The sequence below is a fragment of the Solea solea genome, chromosome 9, assembly GCF_958295425.1.
Source record: "Solea solea chromosome 9, fSolSol10.1, whole genome shotgun sequence".
NCBI lineage: Eukaryota > Metazoa > Chordata > Actinopteri > Pleuronectiformes > Soleidae > Solea > Solea solea.
This window is the reverse complement of record NC_081142.1, coordinates 4791128-4812487: the sequence shown is the minus strand read 5'-3', so window position 1 is coordinate 4812487 and position 21360 is coordinate 4791128. Positions and strand designations below refer to the sequence as shown.

Below are 21360 nucleotides of genomic sequence, written 5' to 3'. Positions count from 1 at the left end.
AAGCCCTAAACCACTGACTTAGTTTGAGCCACACTTCCCAAACCTTTAACTTCCACAAATCTCAATATTGTACACACTTTGTTCAATGCAGAACATTAAGCATAGCTTTCCACCACCCACACATTTATCAGAATCAGAATCACCTTTATTGTCATTATACAGTGTACAACGAGATTAAAGGACAGCTCTAGTAGTGCAAGTGAAGAGATAAAGAGTAGAAGAAGAAACAACAAAACAGTGCACCAACACCTTCGACAACAATTAGAAGGATATGTAAAAAAAGTATTCAAAGTATTTACAGTGGGAGCCAGTAAGGGAAATATGCAGTATATGATACAGTACATAGTACATTGTACAGCAGAGTGGATGTATGTGGGGTGTGTATATTGCACTGATAAAAAGTGTAAGAATATTGCACAGATTGGAAGAGTTACTTAGTGTTAAGCACTCTTATTGCACTTGGATAAAAGGTGTTTGCAAACCTAGAGATGCTGGTGGCTCTGCGCAAACACCTGGTGTCGTAGATGTCTGACAGAGAGGACAGCTGCACTCCTATGGTGCCCTGTGCTGACTTCTGACTCCTTCCAGAGCCTTCTTGTCAGCCTGAGAGCTGCTCCTGAACCACACCAAGATGTTGTGGGTGAGGATGCTCTCCACAGAGCACCTGTAGAAGGACAGCAGCAGGTCCCGGGACATGTTGACCCTTCTCAGTGACCTCAAAGAAGTTCAGGCGCTGCTGTGCCTTTTTCACAAGGGCATTGGTGTTAGGTCCTGAGAGATGTACGTTCCATGGCTCCATTATGCATTTCTTTGTCATTATTTCTTCTCCCAGATTCAACCAAACAGTATATAAAAAATTAAAAAAGAAAGAAAAAAATTCCTAAGGCATTCAACCAGGCCCAAGGTCATGTAGTCTTGTCTGACAAGGATGAATAATCTAGTGTGCCTCATCAAAGATGAAAGTGGTACAATATTTAACATTTTAGGTAACTAAAAAATAGGAACATATGCTATTATATAGATACATTATACCCATGTGCACTGCACACATACTTAAAAAAACATCTTCTTCTAAGTGAGTAATGTTTAGGTAAACACTACCAAAATACCTCCAAAATATAATATTTTAACTGGAAGTAATCCAGTAATCAGAATGCTCTAGAAACAAATCTTGGCTTGAAGTAATTTAAAATCATCTTTGCAGTTTTTCTTATGGGGTGTCCCTATTTAAACCCATGATTAAGGCATCTCTTTTTGCTGAACTTTAAACATCCTGCCTCCAACTCAATAGTAGGTGATACATTGTAAGCATGAATTACAGCAACAGGAACATGTAAGAAATATTGAAAAGTATATACGTATTGTAAAAAATATACGAAGTATGCATATAAGCAGTTGGATATTCCAATTTTCTCCTTTTCAGTTTACAGTCCACACTTCTGTCAGTAGGTGGCAGTATTACACCTAATCGTGGTATGTCAACTGCCTAATAAGACTTGGGCATGTCTGCTTCAAATGTTAATTTTATTTTTTTCGTGTTCCAAATACCGCGCCAACAGTTCCAAAATAACTACCACGTCAAAAATAATGAACTCTTGATTCAAATACAAAAATGACGAGAGAGACGAATCTGCGCTTTGAAATAACATTATCGCCATTTTTGAATGGACAACTTTATTGACACAAATCAAGTGGGCTCAGTTGTCCTTCAGTGCAGCTCATCTGTTAGCTTCCACTCCATCTCATACCTGGACTAACTGCTCGAAGAAACAAACTACACCACCGTGGACCATGGCACCAAAGATTCTGCCCTTGGTGAAGTTAGTATTTGTCATCGAAAAAATGCCCATAATTCCCCCGAGTTATTTGTTGTTGTAGCTAGGAACTAACTGTTCATTAGCCAGCTAACTTACCTGACGCTAAGCTAGTTGTGATTCCCCACAGCTGTCTCCTGTAGACACTATTATTTCTTCCCGGGTCGCTAGTTAGTTAATTTGCTTAGTAATGTACCCACATTACCATCTGTATTTTCTCAGATTGACGTAGACGAAGAGCTTATTTTTTTTCTTTGGGCTATGTAGCTACCAATAGATAGTTTCTATAAGCATAAGGCACTCGCACTGTCGTCATAATAATAACTATGGTAATAATAATAATAATAATCATAATAATACTACTAATAATAATAATAATAAGGATAATAATAAGGATACTAATAATAATAACCATGCCCCCGTGCTTCCTATCCATTTTGAGTAGATACGGTTGTATGTATTTCTGGCCAACAGCCTGACTGCCTTTGTTCTCTTTTCTCTCAGATTGGCTACCAAGGTGACCATCGCAGGAGGAGCTTTGTATATTGCCTGTGACTCTGGTTTGTTGGGGAGTAGTGAGCAGGGATCAGTGGCCCTGGACAAGGCAAAGGCTGCATTACCTCCAGCAATACAGGACTGGATGAAGTACTTTGGCCTGGAGGTACAGACGACACACACATACATACACACACACCTCACTTAAAGACAGCATCTAGACAACAAGTGTGCTCAGTTTCAATATACACTGTCCATATCTAACAATTGTTTAAAACATCAACATAATCCGTATTCATATCACCAATAAAATGTAGCTGTTTTCGTCTTTCTTAAACCAGAACCTATGTTGCCAGAATTTTGAATTCAAAAACATCCTGTTCTTCCTGAGCTATGCTGCTCACAGACAGACATCACAAACAGACAAAATCAGCTAAAAACATAACCTCTTTGGCAGAGGTAAATGCTTGACCTTGAGTAAAGACAGTAGCAAGTAGATTTGTTAATAGATCCTTGAAGATATTTCACCTCTCATCTAAGAGGCGTCTTCGGTTCTGAGTTACGTGTTGTGAATCCTAGGTATTTAACTATTTATTTAAGTTCTTTGCATAACTAAAGGTATACCAGCTCTCATCTATCATCTACAATTGATCCAACAGTTTATGTTATATTTTACACACATTTTACACAGCTTTTAATGGATGGTTATTTATTATATTATTTAACTGTATTGTATGTTGAAGTCGTAATGAATGTTAAACATCTTTACTATGACTACAATAACCAGTATAGTTAAGTTAATAAACTTTGTAAAGGAAGAATTTATGGAGAATTTCTTTTAATTCATTGTATTAGATGTTAGTTATCTTATGGTGTTGACTAGCATCTTGAAAGAATAGTCATCAGACAAATTAGTCTTTCTATTATCATTCTGTGTCTTGTTGAACTTGCGTCTGTGGTGTTTTATATAATCGCCCAACAACGTACATTATATACTATACTATAGCATTGTGTCCTCTCCTCAGGCTCAGCTTCCAACCATGCCGAAGATCGAATTTACCCCTGTCCAGACATGGAACTCTGGTGAGGAATGAATACAAAGCTCTTTTTCTTCAGTATGGTGGTTGTGGTCTTTAAGCTTGTACAGATGTGAAATCTGAGTCATATTAATCACTTTTTGGATGCAGTTAAAAATCGTGGGAATTTCATTGATCAATTTCAACAGACATAAAGGCATTGAGAGCTACTGTTATCAACCTTAAGTATAAACAAACTACTCTTCATAAATAGTTTATGTTTTGTATGCCTGAAACTTCATTTGTTTTGTTATTGCAGGTGTGCGGTGGACAATTTCATCGCTTTCAGAGGCTCCAACAAAGGCAACTGAATACTCGCATCAGGGTGTCCAGTATCTGAAAGATCTCACTAAGTGAACGGGAATATTGGGCAACCTGACATTCATTAATGTTTCTGACTCTTGCACTTGAGAAATTTTCAAAGCCTGTGGCCTCTCACAAGAAAAAAGAAACTCAACATGAAAGAAAACCCTATGATAAAGTTAGTTTTCTGAATGATAGAAGCATTGGCCAAGTTGTAAATAATGCAAAAAAGAAAAAGTAAAGTGTTTTAAAAAATTCTATAATTTTGTGTATACTAATTTGTTCATGTACAGACTCATTTTTGCTTCCCCTTATTTTCAAAGTAGCCAAATATTGTAACAATGTGTCTGTTGTATTTAGTTTCACTAAATGTGACAAATACATAAATCCTAAAACATTTCCAGTTTGAGTCTGTGTACAGTGTACTACATTGTAGCAGTGTATTCAAAAGATGACTGAAGAAAATGTGCAAAAATCTTTATTACTCATGACAGAATAATAATGACACAAATTACCTGTTGATGGTGCTACAACTGCAGACCAGGGGGGAAAAAAGGGTGGAGAGTGTACACTTATTTGTATTTCCACTCAACAAAAGAACACTTCACAGCCCCACTGATGGAGAGGTACGGTGTTGGCTTATTTTTTCTTTGATTTATATTTTAATTTGGTTTAAACAAACTACTAATGATGCCACACACTGTCACTTCTCCACTGTCAAAGTTTGAAAACCTTCAGGCACTCTGCTCAGATGGTTCATGCAGAGATTTCACAGCTAAAAATAACAATAACAGTACACCTACTGATTTACTACTTCACACCAAATGACTTGGAGAAGGCTGAGAATGACGTACTGACACAAGTGAGGATGAACTCCATATTGCAAGCATATATGTCATGTTTGCAAGAATGTGAGACAGTTACAGCAGGCAGCAACCACATGTAGTTGTTTAAGTGTTATGCCAGTTGATTTAACCTTTTATAATTTATGCACACTTGAATCTTCACTTGAAACTGGTAGTGTGTTGATGAGATGTTTGTGGTATCAAATGATCACAACAGGCAACATAACAAGGCATTTTACACAAGCTAAATATTGTGATCTGCTTGTAGTGATTTTGTTTCCCCCTCTTTTCTTAATCCATGTGATATCAAGCATTAATCTGATGCACTTTGAGGAAATGTCATAGCAGAACCTAAACATGTAAACTTTACAGTTAAAGTGCTCCCCACAAAATCAGCAGTATGATTATAAAACCAATGATGATTTTTGTCAAATTTAAAGGACAGTAATAGTGTGTTAAGAGCAAAACACAGCACTATTATAAATGAATGGTTGCAAAACCTTTCTCAAGCTGTCAGTGTCTCCACTTTTGAATGAAACCCCAAGAGCAGCCTTCACATATTAAGGTTCATTAAGAGCCATTAAGAGACAAAGATACAGTATGTACAATATTGCAAAACGACAAGCCAGAAGGCACTTGATGATTTGTCTTGGATAAATGGGAATTTAGCATCTGGTTTAGCAGAACAAAGAATCTTATGTTCCTTGTGCTGTTTCAATCTGACTTGGAACTTGTGCAGAAACCTTCCCTCGAGTCAAAACAGGGGGATATGCCCAGCATGAAAATGTGGCTAATTTACACACTCATGGATACTGCAGTGAAAGTTTGGTTCAGAAGTGCAGTGGTATATAACCACATGAGAATAATTATTCTCTATTGTTTCAAGAATTATTAGGGCTTTGTAAAGGTGACTTTAGAAGGCTGCTTTTATCAACCCCTTCCAGTACTAGCACTGACTAATTTGATAATTTCAGATACAGTATAAATACAATATAAGTAGCTACCGTTACATTAAATGAATTTCTCCATGTAAGGCATCTATGCAGAAGCTTTTACATTTAACCAAAGAAAGGTGTTTAAAATTAGTTTTTAAGCAGCTTTTTTAGTAATTACATAATTACTATGAGGACAGATCAGTGAGTACTTTATGGACAATTGTAGTATCAGTTGCACTTTGCAGCTGCTGGGCAGTTAAATCTGGGACTGTCTAAATGTAAAATTATATGGGACATTAAAAAGTAAAGCAGCAAAAATAAAACAGTCACAATAGCAAAGCATAGCAGTGCTACAGTTCTGCTATACACACACAGAAGAAAAAGATTGCACTTAAAGCCTATTAACTCATCAACTCTGCCATCCATGGCTTCGAAGAACAGTTTGTAACAATGAGTGGAACACAAGCAGATGAGAAAGGGGGAGACAGGAGAGTGTCCACTTGCTCTAGGTGGTTTTGACCAGGTCATACACATGGATATGAAAGTCATCATCATATTTGATATAGTAGACAGAGGGTTTGGCTGGGACCTGGTAGATGACCAGGCCAGTTCTCTTCACACCCTTGTCTGTTACATACTCCACTTGTTTCCCCACCAGACTCTCCGTCTCTTCTCCTGGCTTCCTGTCCGCAGGCAACAGGTGCTTGTTTTCTGAAGAGAGGCACGAAACATCACAACAACACAAGTGAGGTAGAGCAAACTCAAACACAACAACTTAATATCCAATTGTGTTTCTGGGCAAATAATTACTTTAGTTTAGTACAGAATTAAGGAATATCATTCCCCTCAAGCTAAAACCATTTTACAATCGTTTTTATACAAGTAAAAACTAGAGGTCAATTGGTATTTATCACTCTATGGCTGCAGATGATTTTTTAGAAGTCAGTGCAGCTGATGGCCAAATAAACAGTATGATGTGGATTTTAATAATAAATTATACACACAATTGCTTAATTAAATTGTTACTGAACAACAGTCCAATCTGCATTTGTCTCTGCACTACCCTTAAATAAAGTTAATATATGAACTTAATATGAAATACAGGAAACCAGTAATAAAAAAGAAACTTTAATAAAGTTAAGGTTTTTTATAATAAATAAAGTTTTAGTGACAGCAGCATTTATCAAGTCTGTGAAATGTATATGTGAAAAACAATTGTCCAATTCACTCAATAATAATAATAATCAGCTGATGACAATAAATAAAAAATGCCGAGTGCTCACCCAATTATTCTGTCGTAAAGTTTTCCAAACTTTTCCAAAACTTAAAATTCCATGCTATTATATTTAATCAGAACTAACTGTAAAGTAAAAAGTGCAAAAACCCAAGACTGTAGTTAAAAAAAGCTCTTATTTTCCTAATGTGTGTTGATTAAGAGTTAAAATGAATGTTTGTGTGCACCACAATTTACAAAACAGTCCTATGACCTTCTGGAACAGCCCCAGACTTAATTTAGATAGAAATATTCCCATAAACATAAATTTCGACTCTTCCACAAAGGACAATCCCTGATCTTAGTCCAAGCCCTTTATTTTGATTTACATATTTTTGCCTATTTGCAAATGGATGACAAAGCCCCTGATGAAGAGTGAAGACTGCTAGTGAACTCACATGGTATCCATGTCTACTATAGGAAACCAATTATCATCACACTGTGGCTGCTCATGACCTTTTCCATTAATCATTGGGACAAGATAAGATTTTCAAAGCCATCACTCTGTCTTCGTCATGCACACATTACTGGTACCTGCTTCAGGCAGAATCCTGAGGTCGCCATCAGCATAGTCATCCCACAGCTGGTACATATAAAGAACAGGGTCCTTTTCATATGTTATATAATACCAATTGGTCATGATGGGAGCTCTGGAGAGAACCATCCCTCTCCATTCATTCTTCTCTCCATCCTCCTTTTCAAACAGATGTTCCACAGCTTTGCCCACCAGGTCCTCAGCCCCTGTTGGTATCTTGATTTTGTTGTTTGCTGTGGACACACAGGCACCAAGGAAATCCTATTATGTCTAAAAAAAATGTTTGTCCACAAACATTAAAGGAAAATAAAAGCTTGTCCTAACTCACCAACTTTTTCTGTCAGGACTTGCAAGTTGGACACTCTCTCATCCTTGAACAGCTCGATGCCGTAGACACAGTCAAAGCCGTCGTACTTCACCATGAAGAGAGAAGGATTTACACTCAGCCTGTCGAGCACTGTTCCCTTCCATTTGCTCTGATTTCCCTTCTCACGCCAGTTATGCTGAATACGAACTCCCAGGATGCTGTTAGGGTCTGGGCTTAGTGTGTCACTCAGTTCCCCGCTGCTTCGCTTTCTGGTGAAACAGTATGAAGAGCGGTTGAGGTTTCAAACAAACTTGGTGTCTCACACAAATACAAAACAAAAACGATATGTGAGTTATTTCCCTAATTGGACTACACATGACCGAATACTGACATTGGAAATGTTCCAGGAAAGTTCCTTAAACTCAGGTCACATCAAATCTCGGGCTGCACAATCTTTTACGTAAGCGTTGTCATTGCAATGTCTGCATGTGCAGTAATCTAATCTAATATTTGCGTGAAATATTAACAATTTTCCTCAAACACAACTGCACCAACAACACAATCCTAGTTTGCAAACATTTCCCATCTTTTTAATCTTTCTATTCAAATCCTCTTTGGAATATTTCTGTATCTAATCAGGCCGATATTTGCCATCATTTTTATAATCAGCATTGCTGTTGTTATTTATTAATCAGCCAATTATTACAAGTTCTGCATTTATGTTCTCAGAAACAATAAATGTTGCTAAGTCACTAAAACCTAATTTTTCATCCAAAGTGTTTTTTTCAAAAGCCCTGTTTAATTTATTTAATATTTTGTTTATACAATAGACGTGTACAGGGTGTATCCCGCCTTTCACCTTATGTCAGCTGGGATTGGAACCACGACCCTCACGTGGAGGATAAAGATTTAAGATTTACACTTTAATAATCCCCTTAGGGAAATTGTTTCTCTGCATTTGACCCATCCTAGAATTAGGAGCAGTGGGCTTGAACCGGCGACCTTCCCTTTCCACTTGGCCATGGGCTGCCCTAAAGTGGTAGAACTACATTACTACAACTACGTTACTACATTACTACAACTACGTTATGGGCCAATTTGATTATTTAAAGGTCCAGTGTGTAAAAATCAGTATATCAGAGAGCATGTCATTCTTTTATCATTAATGCAGTGACTCTCTGCTTCAAAACACACACTCTGGTTTGTCCATGTGGGCTGCTGTAGCAAGACAATGGACTCTGCAAAGTAGGGCCCTTGCTGAAGTACATGTAAATCTAACTATTTTTAAGTAAATGCACTTATTATATATTAAATATATACTGTATATGGGTAGCACATTCAAATTCTGCCAGTAAGCGCCTTTAAGTGTTACACAAAGGCCCTTTGAATGGAGCATGAATTGTGCATTACTTTCGTTTACTGTGATTGACTTCAATGAGTCACACCTGGATTATTGCTCTTGTCATGTAGCTGTAACACTCTCACATTGCTGTAGTACATTAAATAACTACCAGTAGTGGCAGTAGCTTTGTTTCTACTTACCTGCCCCTTTTCTTGGACATGCCTCCAGAGATGCAAAGGATACTGATTAAGAGAGAGAGAGAGAAAAAAACAGGTCAATGCTCAGTTATTTGCGTGACAGCTGACAACTCCACATAAAGTGAGCTACAGCATAATATAAGAAAGGCCCCCTCCTTCCTGTCAGGAGACTGACAGCACCGGCAGCCAACTCGATTAGCATGATGAAAGAACTTCCTGGGTATTTACTTGAACTACGCGGCTATATGGAGGTCATAGCCTTCGTCATATGCCCGAGTTTAAGATTAAAAAGACAACTATACTAGAGAATACGTCAGCCATTTCACAGTGTGAATGACAGCATGTAAACGTAACGTATTCACAGCCAGTAATTCAAACGTTAGCACATTCCACATACAAATAACTTGATAAGCTCGATGGACTACGCGGTGAGTCATGTCGAAGCCCACCTGTCCTGGACTGAGCCGAACACACCTCCACCTCACTCTGGGTTAACACTCGTCTGTCTGTCGTAGCTGCACCTCAATGCAGATGTGACTGTAGGTGAAAAGTGGAGGCGGCTAGTAACATCCGCTAATGACAGCTAACAAACGCTAGCGTAAAACCGGGCGCCATCTGCCCTGTTCTCACAAATCAATGCATACATTTGTATTACCTTTACGCAGATTTCATATCAATATTGTTCAGTTTGCCTGGCGGACAAAATGATCCCACACACCACCAGTCCGTCTATGTAAATCTCGCGAACGCTGAGGAAAACGGGAGGTGGTGGCGAGAAGAGGGAAAATACACTCCGGTTCCCAGCGAGCCCTCGGCTGCCATGGCCACAGAGCAGAACGTGACCGCTGGCGCAAGGGACACTGGGAAGTTTAGTTTTTTTTGAAATTACAGCCATGGAGACTTTGAAAAACCGGCTCAGCGGCGGTTTCACAACGCTGCAGTGTGTGTGTGATGCATTCGAGCATGTTCGGAAATAGTTCAGCGCCTCCAAGCGTCACGTCACGACACGACAAGGTATTCACGTCACAGGTTAACCCACACAACTCCACCACGTGACACTGGACTTTTGGGATTTGTTGTGACGCAGGAGATGCCTAAAATGTCTCTTAAAGGGGCAGACAGAACAAATATGAAAACTGTATGAAATAGTGTCCAAACTATGTCCTGAGGGAACAATATTTTAAGATTCACCTGTGTATACAAACAAAAAGAGGAAATAATCTTCTTACTTTGAACTATTTTTATTGTCTTTGTTAAAATTATTATACACAAATGGGAATCACCTACAATGTCATTATTTGGCACACAAAGATAATTCTAAAGGTCCAGCATGTAACATTTGCATGTCACGTGTATGTGTTCTTGTCACCCTAGAATATACTTTGACAAGGGCCTTGCTTTGCGGAAACAGCCATCCTGTGCCACAATGTTTCTACAACAGGCCTAATGGACAAACAAGCCAGAGGGTGCATTTTGCAATTTCAAGCAGAATTTTCCTCTTCTCTCCGGTATACGAAGGCACTGTAGACCCCTGACAAGTGTGGAAAAGGAAGAGGTGAGTGGAGTCCTTTGTGTGCTTGTTAAAAACTGCAGTTTCACCAGTAAATGTCATTAATTCTACCAAATTGGACCTTTAAAACCTGCAGGAAGTGCGAGTAAAATAAACCACTCTGAAATCCATTCAAAAAAGTTTTTTTCTGTGGTTATTGCAAAGTATCAGATGATGTATGTGCCCTCGTATTTTAGGAATTCATTTCTCTCAGTGTTATATTATATATTTTCATCCACACACCAAGCATCTAGGAGAGTTGGCTTTCCTGGAAATTAATTATGTGAATAATGTGGGTGCTCACATCTGCACATGCCTTTACTCTTACAAGATTTAAGTAATTTTTTTGATTAATCAAGTTGTAATTTAACACTTGCATTTAGTTTTCTCTTCAGAAAAATGTACTAAACAACAAGATATATTAAGTTTATATATACAAGTTTTTACAGAGGGTTTGGATGGCCCTGTGGAACTTTGGCGCCCTCAAGTGGCGATTGGGCCTTTCCATTTGGGAACCTCTGACAGAAGTGATAGCAATAGCATCCTCATGTGTCATCAAATGTGATTATTATGTTCAAGTGTTTTTAACATTTATGTCAAAGACAACATTAAATAACTTAAATTTCAACATCACAAAAACATACTAGTGCAGAACAAATGACACCTTTCATTCAAGAATTTAATGAGCATCTTTAGGTCATTTATTTATTAACTACTTAATGTACAAAACCAGTAGCACAAGTAAAGGCTCACATGAGTAGCATGATGGGCTTTGAAAACAAACTTGTTAGTGACACAGGCTTTAAGGACAAGTCATATTCACCTGTCGATTCCTTCATAATAACTTTGTAATGGCTCTCAGTGTCGAGGCCAGAAATACCCTCTGCCTGGCTATATCAGATGCACTAATGCACAGTTCATTACATGAGAATAATACACAATAAAGTGTTCCACATAAGTTAAATGGCATAATGATACTTACATCCACACAAACAACATTTTGACCGCTAAAATATCTTTTGTATCTTGTGCATTACATTTTTATTTCAAGAGTTTCTCGTGACTCATTTTAAATGCATACTGTGTCATCAAAATAAACAGGGCCTTTGTCTTTTAATCTCAACAGTCACAGCATTGCATTGTCAAACAGATATTACAAGCGGGTTATTCATCACACTTTGAATCCATTCCCTGAAGGTTGAAACGCGTGTGTAGACATCAGGCGTCCTGGGGTTTCCACATCGCCGCCCAGAGAAGGAGACGACACCTGCTACAGCTCCATCACACACCAAAGGACCACCTGAATCCCCCTACAAGACAAGCGAGACTTAGAAGAAGGTACGTTTTTATATACCTTATTATTGAGAGTCCAGTTAGTATATATTCTTACCGAGCAGAAACCTTGAAAGACCCTTGACCCAACACCGCAAACCATTGATCTAGTTATGGGAACCATTCCCCATCTCCGACGACACGTTCGCTGAGGCAGAGTGGTTACATTGACTTCCTGAAGTGTAAGAGGTAAGGTGTTGTTATCTCCTATGTCACCCCAGCCTGCTGTGAGGCAGCGACTTGCTGTGTTCACCCTGTCACTTTTCAGAGAGATCAGCTGGACTGCTTCTGTCAGGTTAGCCCTGCCGTTGAGCTATAACATGGAGATTAGTGTTTAAAAATACAGATATTGTGAATTCTCATCATTTTTTCTGGGCAAGCTAGACCCATTAAAACACTGCATACTTATAGTATGACACAGACAAAAGTTTAAAGCATCATCACCTGTAGGAGCATGATGTCATTTGCATGGTCATCATAGTTGGGGTGTGGAATGGATCGAACAGATCGGAATTCCTGCTTTGTATCCTCATTACCTGAGAGGGAGTCAGCCCCGAGCACAACAGTGTACGAGCTAGAAATCACAGATGAATAAATACTGGACATTAGATATGTTATTGGTAAAAATCACCTTCTATATTGGATTGTGTGTGTGTTCAGATGAATGGAAGACTCAGGGATATTACCAAATAAAAATGCTCCTTATTGTAACTTGTAAAAACATACTTTCATGATGGATTGTCCTTGTAAATCGGTGTTTCTGTGAGTTATCTTTTAGTCTTACATGAAAGGAAACGAGTAGCTGCGAGAATCTCATATCCCCAAAACTTTGCCATTATGTTGTGGGAAAATATTAAATCTGTTCCGAGAGGTTTCTATCAGCTTTTAAAATGATTTCAAATCCCAAGGTCTGCCAAGAAATAAAAGAAAACCACGGCAACAGAATCTTTATTGATTTCTTACCTCCGTAGCTCACAATGTGCTGCTGTGAGTACAAAGTCTTCTCTCACCAGAACTCCTCCACAATTATGGCGACCTCGAACTTGCAGCGAGGCCATGTAGGGTCGTGAGTGTGGGGCAGCATCTCTGCCGTTGACGATGTGAGAAGCCTCGGCTCCTGGAATACAAAATACATCATGATTTAAATCATTAGTGGTTGTTTGCTTCAGGATTTTGTTTTTATCATACAGTATAACTTACTATTTAGAAGTGAGAGCAGCAGGAGTATGACAATAACTGCCATGGTCTCTAGTCAAATCTATAGTTTCCCCTTTTGGTTATATAATTTCTCAGAGAGAAAAAAACAACACACATCTTGCTTATTTTGTGGTCTTTGTTGCTTCAGTGAATTTGCCAACATGCTTTTTTGTGAAGTTGCTGTTGCTGGATTACAAAAGATGTGGTTTATTTGCAAAACAGAGTTAACTAAAAGATGCACGTGGATGGTTGTGGTCAAGGCTACAACGGTTTTAGACATGCAGACATGCTCAGGAAGTTCACATAACGCTACAGTGTGTCCCCTACAAGCATGTCCAGTGTATATCACATGTTTTTTCAACATGACAAAACATCTATCTATCTATCTATCTATCTATCTATCTATCTATCTATCTATCTATCTATCTATCTATCTATCTATCTATCGTACACATACAGTTAGAGCCATATTCTATTTGTTTTTTTTAAAGACACTTTGCCAAGAATCTACTCGACGTAGCCCACTCGAACATTTCTCTGAACTGCATGAGAAACACGGTAAACTTGAGAAACCACAGTTTCCAACCTCATGTGTACGTGTCAGCGTTCAGACCAGACTTCTGCATGTCTTCCTGTGAGGTCAGCTACATGTTGATTACTTTTTTACAGTTTTTCTCAGTCGCTTTGGCGCTTTTCTCAGATCAGAATGAAAATTCAGGGGAAGAGGGAGAAGAGGCCAAATACATAGGCAGATTCCCAATGAAATAAGGGCTACAGTTGTGGACCATGTTGTCAATCACGGCCTCACAATGGCTGAGGCTGGTCGGAGGGTGCAACCAAATGTTGGAAGAACCACTGTGAATTCAATCATTCAAACATTTGGTAGGGAGAACAGGTATGTATAGTATTGGACAGTAATCAAACCTCTCATGTTTACTGTACATTACTCTGCACCACATAGGATTGAATGACAACCTCGCATTTGTGCACAAAAGGGTGTCTCTTATGTTTGTTCTAAATAAGTGACTGTAGTGTATTTTTCTTTTGCACAATGCAGGAGAATTGCAAAGACCATATACAGTAAAAATGTGAAAAGTACGTATTCAGTGTCTTGTACTCACTTACTCCCCTAACTACAGCAATGTGTAACTTAACTCTAGTTTTCAAATGGCTGTACAAGTAGTGTATAGTGCTGTCTTGAGCATTTTCAGGTAGTGTCACTGAGGTCTGACCTTTTTTTTGCATTGGAAAACACTTGAGAGAATAAAGTGATCATAATGAAATGACTCATAATGAAAACATGACAAGGCCATTTGACTATCTTGTTCAAAACGATGGTGTCAAGACTTCTCATTTTGATGACACTGGCAGTTTCATTGACATGAATACTTGCTTTTGAGGAATGGACGATCCATTTTGAGCAAATGACTTGCTTTTGCAGGTTATCCACTAGGTTTTGCAGTTTGCACTTATTGTTTTGAGAAATGCACTAACTGCTGTGCAAATGTTAATAGTGATGTGAGAAAAGCACCAAAGCGACTGAGAAAAACTGTATATCACTGGCGACAAGGCAATGCAAGTTGTATTTGTAGTGTTCCTTCCAAGAGCAAGGGAATAAAAAGTAAGATAAGATGAGATAAACTTTCTTTATCCCTCATCAGGGAAATTCACTCGTTACAGCAGTAAAAACTGTTAAAACAGACAGCAAAATCAGACAACACATGAAAAACAAGGGTTAAAGGAAGGTAAAACAGAAAAAGAACTATTGGCTAAAGGCTATGTGCATTAAGTACAAGAAAAGGATAAGGGCACAGTAAACATGGCTCATGTCACTGTGTATTATCATCATCCTTGATGAGGCCCCTTGTCTTGAGTGAAAAAGCAAAAGATCTAGTGATGGAGCAAGGTGAAGTGCATGTGTATGATCAGCATGTGATGCTCTTTATTCTAAGAAGTCTTTTCACCACTTTATTTTTTATGATGAAAGATGAATTTTACGCACTCTCTTGCCCAGTCAAACACTGACCCAGAATAAGACCGGAGCAGCAGTAGTGTTGTTTCTGAACCCAGTCCCCTCCTTGTGTAGAGAATCAAATCAGCCACACTGGATACTTCTCTTTTTTTAGGTCCTATAACAAGGAAGCGGCATCGTCCTACTTCACAAAGTTAGGTGCAACTCTGTTACAAACCACAGAGACCACAGTTTCACATTAGAGCAACAGTGTTCTCATAGTCCCAGTTATGAAACCCATGCTTCTACTTTTTTTAAAGTCCATTTCATTGCTAACTGTCACACTTTTCTATGTGGGTGTTTTATGTGGACAGGCTTCAAAATTTGCTTCAAACTTTTCTTCAACTGACAATAAAAAGCTTTAAACCAGAGGTCTCAAACTCACGGCCCGCAAGACAACTGTGGCCCTTCAAGCAATTCCATGCGGCCCACTACTTAAATGTTTGTTTTTTATATTTAAAGACTAATTTTGCATGATAAATATTTTTGGGTTTTTTTGTAAATCATTATGTATCAAAACAAATATGGAGGACCAAAAGGGCCAAAATTAAATAAATAAATACACCATTAAATAATTCATTAAATGTGTCATTAAGTACTTAAATGTGTCATTAATTAATTCAATACATTTAATTATTTAATGACACATTTAATGAATTATTTAATGGTGTATTTATTTATTTATTTAATTTTGGCCCTTTTGGTCCTCCATACTTTCGGTCCTCCTTTGTTTTGAAATTATGTAAAATATTGTGACAAATGTTGTTGTGATAATTGCTCATATCAGACTGAGTGTTTTTTTTTTTTGACTTGACGGGCCCCTCTTACGAGTCTTGAAGCTCATGCAACCCCCAGGTCATTTGAGTTTTATTCCCTGCTTTAAACAACTTTGAAAGTTAACAAAACACATTTTACTCACAGTTTTGCAGTACGGAATATGGGCCTTCAAACTAACATAATCTCATGTCTGCATCGTAATGAAGATTCGAAACAGCATGTGAAATAAAGCTTTTTATTCCATATTCCAGATAAAGTACATGTTATTCTTTAAACACACAGATACATCTGCAACATCAGGAAAGTACGCCACAGAGTGCTTTGTTAAAGTTCTTTTTCTTGAGAATTTCTTTGATCCACGGCAGATATTTTGATACATCTGTGTAGACGTTGGGTACATTTGGGTAGTCACAGTTTCCTCCCATGTTGAAAGACACAACACCAACTGCTGTACCACCGCACACCAGAGGGCCTCCGGAGTCACCCTGTGAGGAGCAAGAACAAGGATCCTTATTTGTTGATTCATTATTTAAGACTAGAAAACGGTGAGACTCGACATGACCTGAAATCATACCTGACAGAATCCTTTATTTGTTCCATATCCACCTGCACAGATGACATTGGCAGGGAGATTAATTTTCAATTCTTTCCATTGTGTGGAACAGACTTTCAGGTCAATGACAGGCAGCTCCACCGATTGCAGGACATCAATAGTGTGACCGCCTGTTTTTGTTTTCCCCCATCCAGCTACACGACACTTTGATTTATCCTTTACATCATTCTTGTTCTTTGGAAGCTGAACCGGTTGTATTCTGTTGCCCAGTTGAGGTTTCTTAGCCAGCTTTGGAAACACAAAATCACAAGTTTAAAAGGTTAAAGATTTTCCATATTAGTCATCACAATAGAAGATGATGCCGTGATATTACCATTAAGTCTTGTCTCTGAACAGTTTTGGAAACAATGCAAAAATTAGCCTATTCATTTACAATGGACTTACTCTGAGAAGCATGATGTCATTACCCTTTGATACTTTCACATAATCTGGGTGCACGCATCTCTTGATGACATCATATCTCTCTGTGCCGTTGCGAGCCTTCTTGAGATTGTGGTTCCCAAGTACAACACTTGAAGGCTTGCTGAATGGGTGATGATTGAAAGATTGTCAGTAGTTGTTCAGTAGATTCATAAAATGTAAAATGAAGCAGATTTCTTAAAGCGGAATAACTCACTGTTTGTTACAGTGTGCAGCCGTGACCACAACGTCTTCACTGACAAGGAATCCTCCACATATATGACCATTGTTGTTCTGCACTGAGGCCATGTACAGCATTAAGTTATCCGGCACTTTTTTACCATGTATGATCTCACTCGCCAGCGCTGTCAAAATCAATAAAGGATGAGATGATGTAGGAAATTTGTGTATATATATATATAATGAGTAATAATTTTATTTCGTAATCTTACCTTCTTGGCTGAAACATGTCAGAAGAAAAAACAGACAAATGTGTAAGCCACACATTGTGCTGGTCGCAGACTAGCAGACCCAACCTGTAATCTTGAGGGTGTCAAGTCACCCTTTTTATACAGCCGTGTGCTTTTGTAAGTGACCCTGTGGTTTTGGTTTTCTTCTTCATCTTGGCTTCTGTGTCTGCACCTTCTCTGCATCCGTGCATCATATTTTAGGGTGTATGTGTGTGATCAGTATAGGTATGAGTTGTCATGCACCATTGTCATTGTTAGAGTAATTACGTGGCTTATTTTTCTGCTGCCTTATGGTCCGTCTATTAGTCACTAGTTTATTTAGAATATCTCCCCATATTTATTTAGGTACAGATATGTATACCTGTTCTTGTTAACATAAATATCTAATCAAACAGTCACATGGCAGCAACCCAATGTATTCTAGGCATGTAGACATGGTCAAGATGACTTGCTGAAGTTCAAATGCAGCATCATAATGAAGAGGAAAGGTTATGATTCTACTGGTGATCTACTGTGATTTTCATGTACAACCACCTCTCACAGAGGATGGTCAGAAAATATCAACTGAGCTTCAGATTTCTAGTGAAAAGAGAAGACTCATTTGAGATCATAGAGAGGCAACGGTAACTCAAACAGTCATTTGGTACAACCTACAGTAGATATGCAGAAACCATCTTTTAAGGCACATCACACTGAAACCATGAGGTAGATGGACGACAGGAGCAAAAGAGCACACTTGATTGCACTCCTGTCAACTAAGAACAGGAAATTGATGAAACACTTCACACAGGCTCACCGCAGTTTATGGTCGTTTTATGCTGGTGTTGGTGGTTTAAGGAGGTGGGGGTTATTTCCTTGTCATGTTTTGTCACAGTCTGCTGGTAAATAGTTGCGGAACATATTCATGTCTTTATAATCACAGTGTAGCATCTTCTAATGGCTACATTTAGCAGGATGACATAGGGCAAAAGGCGGGGTACATCCTGGACAGGTTGCCAGTCCATCACAAGGCCACATAGAGACAAACAACCATCCACTCTCTCACCTATGGTCAATTTAGAGTGTCCAATTTGCCTAATCCCCAAATCTGCATGTTTTTGGACCATGTGAGGAAACTAGAGAATATCACAAAACTCAAATCACCGCAGACTGCATTTTTGAAGCTGAGAATTTGCATCAGCTGATGAATCTGCCAGATGCTTTGATGTCAGTCTGAACCAACATATCTGAGGAATGTTTCCTGCACTTTGTTGAATATATGACAAAAATGATTGAGACAACTCTGAAGGCAGAATAGATCCAACTCAGTAGCAGCATGATGTACCATATAAAGTAGCCAGTGAGCATAGTTTTATGAAGTGAAGTGAAAGACTAAGATCATTTCCTTAGAAATTACATACAGGGCTAGGGGCTGCAGTTGACTTTTATTATGATGTCATTGCACCAGATGAGTAACAAAAACCACAGTTGCAAAATTGAGACTTGAGTATCACAGTGGCAGTTATGACACTAACGCTGTAGTTGTAATCACTGACAATGAACAGCCTGTGGAGAATTATGTCTCAGGCTGTCAGTTAATTGTGTTGTGATTTTGATTAATTCATATTTTTCAGGATAAATCTCTGGATGTAAGTCGATACAGTAGTTAAACCCTCCTTACAAGTTTTAAGTCTTGTGTTGTAAAGTTCTGTCTTGAACTCTTGATAAATCATGTGATATCCAGCAGAGAGGCCCAGAGATCACTGAATACATTTTAAAGTTGTTCTATGTTTGACCATCAGAGGGCGTCACTTCTCTAACAATAAAAGTGTGAAGTCCCAAATTGAGCCATCGAATGAAACATCTATGAACATCTGCCTCTGCCTTCTGTTACACATTCAAATAAATTCCCCTTGCTTTTAGCTTTTTATCTATCATCCCGGCTACAAGTTATTTGACCTGAGTCTTCTTTGTTGTAGTGTAATTTGCTTGCTTCATTCTTCTTTATTTGTCTTGGATTGTGAATGTCTCACTTAATGTGTGCTCCAGAACATGAACCCACTGTTTTGATTTAGTCAGGCCAGTTTTTTAACTGTAACATTTGAACTGTCATATTAACATTTTCCTGTAGCAGATTCAATAATTTGTTATTGTCATTATGCATACAAATAACGGAATTTTGTTTGCTAACTCTTTGCTTCAAAAAGGCACAATACCTTGGGATCAAGACACACTATAATTTGTTAAAACAAAACACTATAAATAAACTGTACAATAAAAGTACATACAATACATGTCAGCAGCAATGTTGTTGAAAAACAAAAGTTCGTATTATTTGTGAGCTAAATATTGTTGCGTATCAAAACAAACACGTTTATTTTAAAATTCTCCAATCCAATCCAACTTTAATAAAATAAAAATGGCATATTGTTATATGATTTTAAGCTCATATAGTCCACGCCTACTTAAGTTTCAAGTTTGATAAGGAGACCAACAACAACAGCAAACAACAAACTTGAAGCTTGAAGAAACAGTGCAGACCTTCTGGAGTCGAAACAAATCAAGCTTTAATTCTGTCGCCACTGAGTCTGGCAAGGTGTATTAGTGGTCATTTATATTTAATGTACTGTATGTATCAATATACAATTGAGATTTCATCTTTCTGTGCTCTCAGTATTTACAGTACAACTGTTTACTCTGGTTTGACTCTTAGGATGAAGTTTAGTAATCAGGTCCACAGCTTCTATCTTAGAGGAGAAAACCTGAGTTATACCTGCCTTATATGCAGAACCTTATGCACTTTATTCTGCATGGTGTCTTTCAAATAAGCTGTAACAAAATATGTTGAAACAGTAGGAAGGTGTGGCCTATTGATCATTTAAACTAAGGTCTCTTTAAAACTGGAAACACGAGCAAATCCGGGCAAATGTTTTGCATTCAGCTTAATTTACACACCTTTATTGTCCCACAAGAGGGAATTATAAGTTAGGGCCAGACAGGAGCAGGAGGCTCCCCCTTCCATCATCTCTCTCAAACATTGAGAGTAATTGCAGTGGACAACTTCTGGCTTTTGTCTGTGTGTCGGTGGTGTTTGCCTCTGTGGCTTGTTGTGAAGACTCCAGTCACAAACTGTGAGAGCAGAGACAGAGTGAACGCAGATAAGCAGGTCAGTTAGTGACAGATTACTCATGCTTATTACAGCATTGTGAGGGATGCAGCTACTGATTTATTTCTATTTCTTAATGGCTTATCAGGATGTGAACGTATGATAAATGAATAAATTACAGATGCCAGCTGGAAGGAGCCAGAATGTGGCCCAAAGTTGCCAGAAATCAAACAATTTTATTAATTTATTAGTTTATTAATAATTGGCCACAATATGAAAACAAGATTGTGTTCATACTAACTCCAAGGTCCAGTGTGTAACATACTGAATATACCATATATTTTCTTTTATTTTTGATTGTACATTCCCCTGAATGTATGAATAGTCCCTCATTTTCTCATTCTCAAAATGAGCCCTTTATATTTACATCATACATTAATACATTTAATGTCATTTAATTTTAATGGACAAACTAAGCACCTTTATCCTGCACTCTCGACGAAGGGCTGCAATATGCAACTTCACCCATAGCATTTGCTCAGTCCTACATACTGTACCTTTAAGTTGTCGTGGTTGGTTTCCAGCATGATGACTGACCCTGAGCGAGGGACCTGACATTTGCATGTCATGCTCATTGTCTGATACAACCCACTGGTTTTTAATCCAATAAAACCTTCTCACCTGCTCTGTATCAAGAGCAACCTTTTTTGACGTGCACTGTATGTTAAGGAAGAACAGGCACCTGTTAATCTTTGAACTGAGAAGCAACTGCTGTGTTGAAGAAACATCGCCATGCATGATTCAT

At 38.2% G+C, this 21360-nt stretch overlaps 4 protein-coding genes across 6 annotated transcripts; 1 reads left to right on the top strand and 3 right to left on the bottom strand.

The window, feature by feature from the left end:
• The first annotated feature begins 1665 nt into the window (after window positions 1–1665).
• Window positions 1666–4087, top strand: micos13 (mitochondrial contact site and cristae organizing system subunit 13). The gene is made up of 4 exons (XM_058639201.1): window positions 1666–1820; window positions 2319–2475; window positions 3335–3392; window positions 3645–4087. The coding sequence occupies exons 1-4, from the start codon at window positions 1792–1794 to the stop codon at window positions 3740–3742; spliced, it is 342 nt and encodes a 113-aa protein (XP_058495184.1). The 5' UTR covers window positions 1666–1791; the 3' UTR covers window positions 3743–4087.
• Window positions 4088–4153: 66 nt separating this feature from the next.
• Window positions 4154–10047, bottom strand: LOC131466099 (spindlin-1-like). Of its 3 annotated transcripts, XM_058639200.1 has the most exons (6): window positions 9778–10047; window positions 9572–9659; window positions 9126–9167; window positions 7605–7852; window positions 7276–7509; window positions 4154–6179 (listed from the first exon to the last, which is right to left on the bottom strand). In XM_058639200.1, the coding sequence occupies exons 3-6, from the start codon at window positions 9143–9145 to the stop codon at window positions 5974–5976; spliced, it is 708 nt and encodes a 235-aa protein (XP_058495183.1). In that variant the 5' UTR covers window positions 9146–9167; window positions 9572–9659; window positions 9778–10047; the 3' UTR covers window positions 4154–5973. The 3 variants fall into 3 exon arrangements, with proteins under 3 accessions (XP_058495183.1, XP_058495180.1, XP_058495182.1); XM_058639197.1 differs by lacking the exon at window positions 9572–9659 and having other exon boundaries at window positions 9778–10045; XM_058639199.1 differs by lacking the exon at window positions 9778–10047 and having other exon boundaries at window positions 9572–9767.
• A 1302-nt stretch (window positions 10048–11349) lies between these two features.
• LOC131465660 (mast cell protease 1A-like) lies at window positions 11350–14131 on the bottom strand. Its single transcript, XM_058638516.1, has 5 exons — window positions 14125–14131; window positions 12967–13198; window positions 12448–12577; window positions 12062–12316; window positions 11350–11981 (listed from the first exon to the last, which is right to left on the bottom strand). The coding sequence occupies exons 1-5, from the start codon at window positions 14129–14131 to the stop codon at window positions 11814–11816; spliced, it is 792 nt and encodes a 263-aa protein (XP_058494499.1). The 3' UTR covers window positions 11350–11813.
• A 2078-nt stretch (window positions 14132–16209) lies between these two features.
• Window positions 16210–17549, bottom strand: LOC131465740 (duodenase-1-like). The gene is made up of 5 exons (XM_058638609.1): window positions 17453–17549; window positions 17218–17365; window positions 16986–17124; window positions 16563–16829; window positions 16210–16473 (listed from the first exon to the last, which is right to left on the bottom strand). Exons 1-5 carry the CDS (start codon window positions 17505–17507, stop codon window positions 16285–16287), a joined length of 798 nt encoding a protein of 265 aa, XP_058494592.1. The 5' UTR covers window positions 17508–17549; the 3' UTR covers window positions 16210–16284.
• Window positions 17550–21360: the final 3811 nt, after the last annotated feature.

Bases quoted from the DNA above. Each gene is read 5' to 3' on its own strand.
- LOC131466099 (XM_058639200.1), bottom strand. From the start codon at position 9,145: ATGTCCAAGAAAAGGGGCAG. The intron at 7,853-9,125 runs GTAAGTAGAAAC...CTGTTTCACCAG, and splicing joins ATGTCCAAGAAAAGGGGCAG to AAAGCGAAGCAGCGGGGAAC. The intron at 7,510-7,604 runs GTGAGTTAGGAC...GTGTGTCCACAG, and splicing joins AGTCCTGACAGAAAAAGTTG to CAAACAACAAAATCAAGATA.
- micos13 (XM_058639201.1), top strand. From the start codon at position 1,792: ATGGCACCAAAGATTCTGCCCTTGGTGAA. The intron at 2,476-3,334 runs GTACAGACGACA...TCCTCTCCTCAG, and splicing joins TGAAGTACTTTGGCCTGGAG to GCTCAGCTTCCAACCATGCC. The intron at 3,393-3,644 runs GTGAGGAATGAA...TTGTTATTGCAG, and splicing joins TGTCCAGACATGGAACTCTG to GTGTGCGGTGGACAATTTCA.
- LOC131465660 (XM_058638516.1), bottom strand. The intron at 12,317-12,447 runs GTGATGATGCTT...TCCATGTTATAG, and splicing joins ATGACATCATGCTCCTACAG to CTCAACGGCAGGGCTAACCT. The intron at 11,982-12,061 runs GTAAGAATATAT...CTTGTCTTGTAG, and splicing joins TCTTTCAAGGTTTCTGCTCG to GGGGATTCAGGTGGTCCTTT.
- LOC131465740 (XM_058638609.1), bottom strand. From the start codon at position 17,507: ATGTGTGGCTTACACATTTGTCTGTTTTTTCTTCTGACATGTTTCAGC. The intron at 17,125-17,217 runs GTGAGTTATTCC...TCACCCATTCAG, and splicing joins GCTGCACACTGTAACAAACA to CAAGCCTTCAAGTGTTGTAC. The intron at 16,830-16,985 runs GTAAGTCCATTG...GTGTTTCCAAAG, and splicing joins ATGACATCATGCTTCTCAGA to CTGGCTAAGAAACCTCAACT.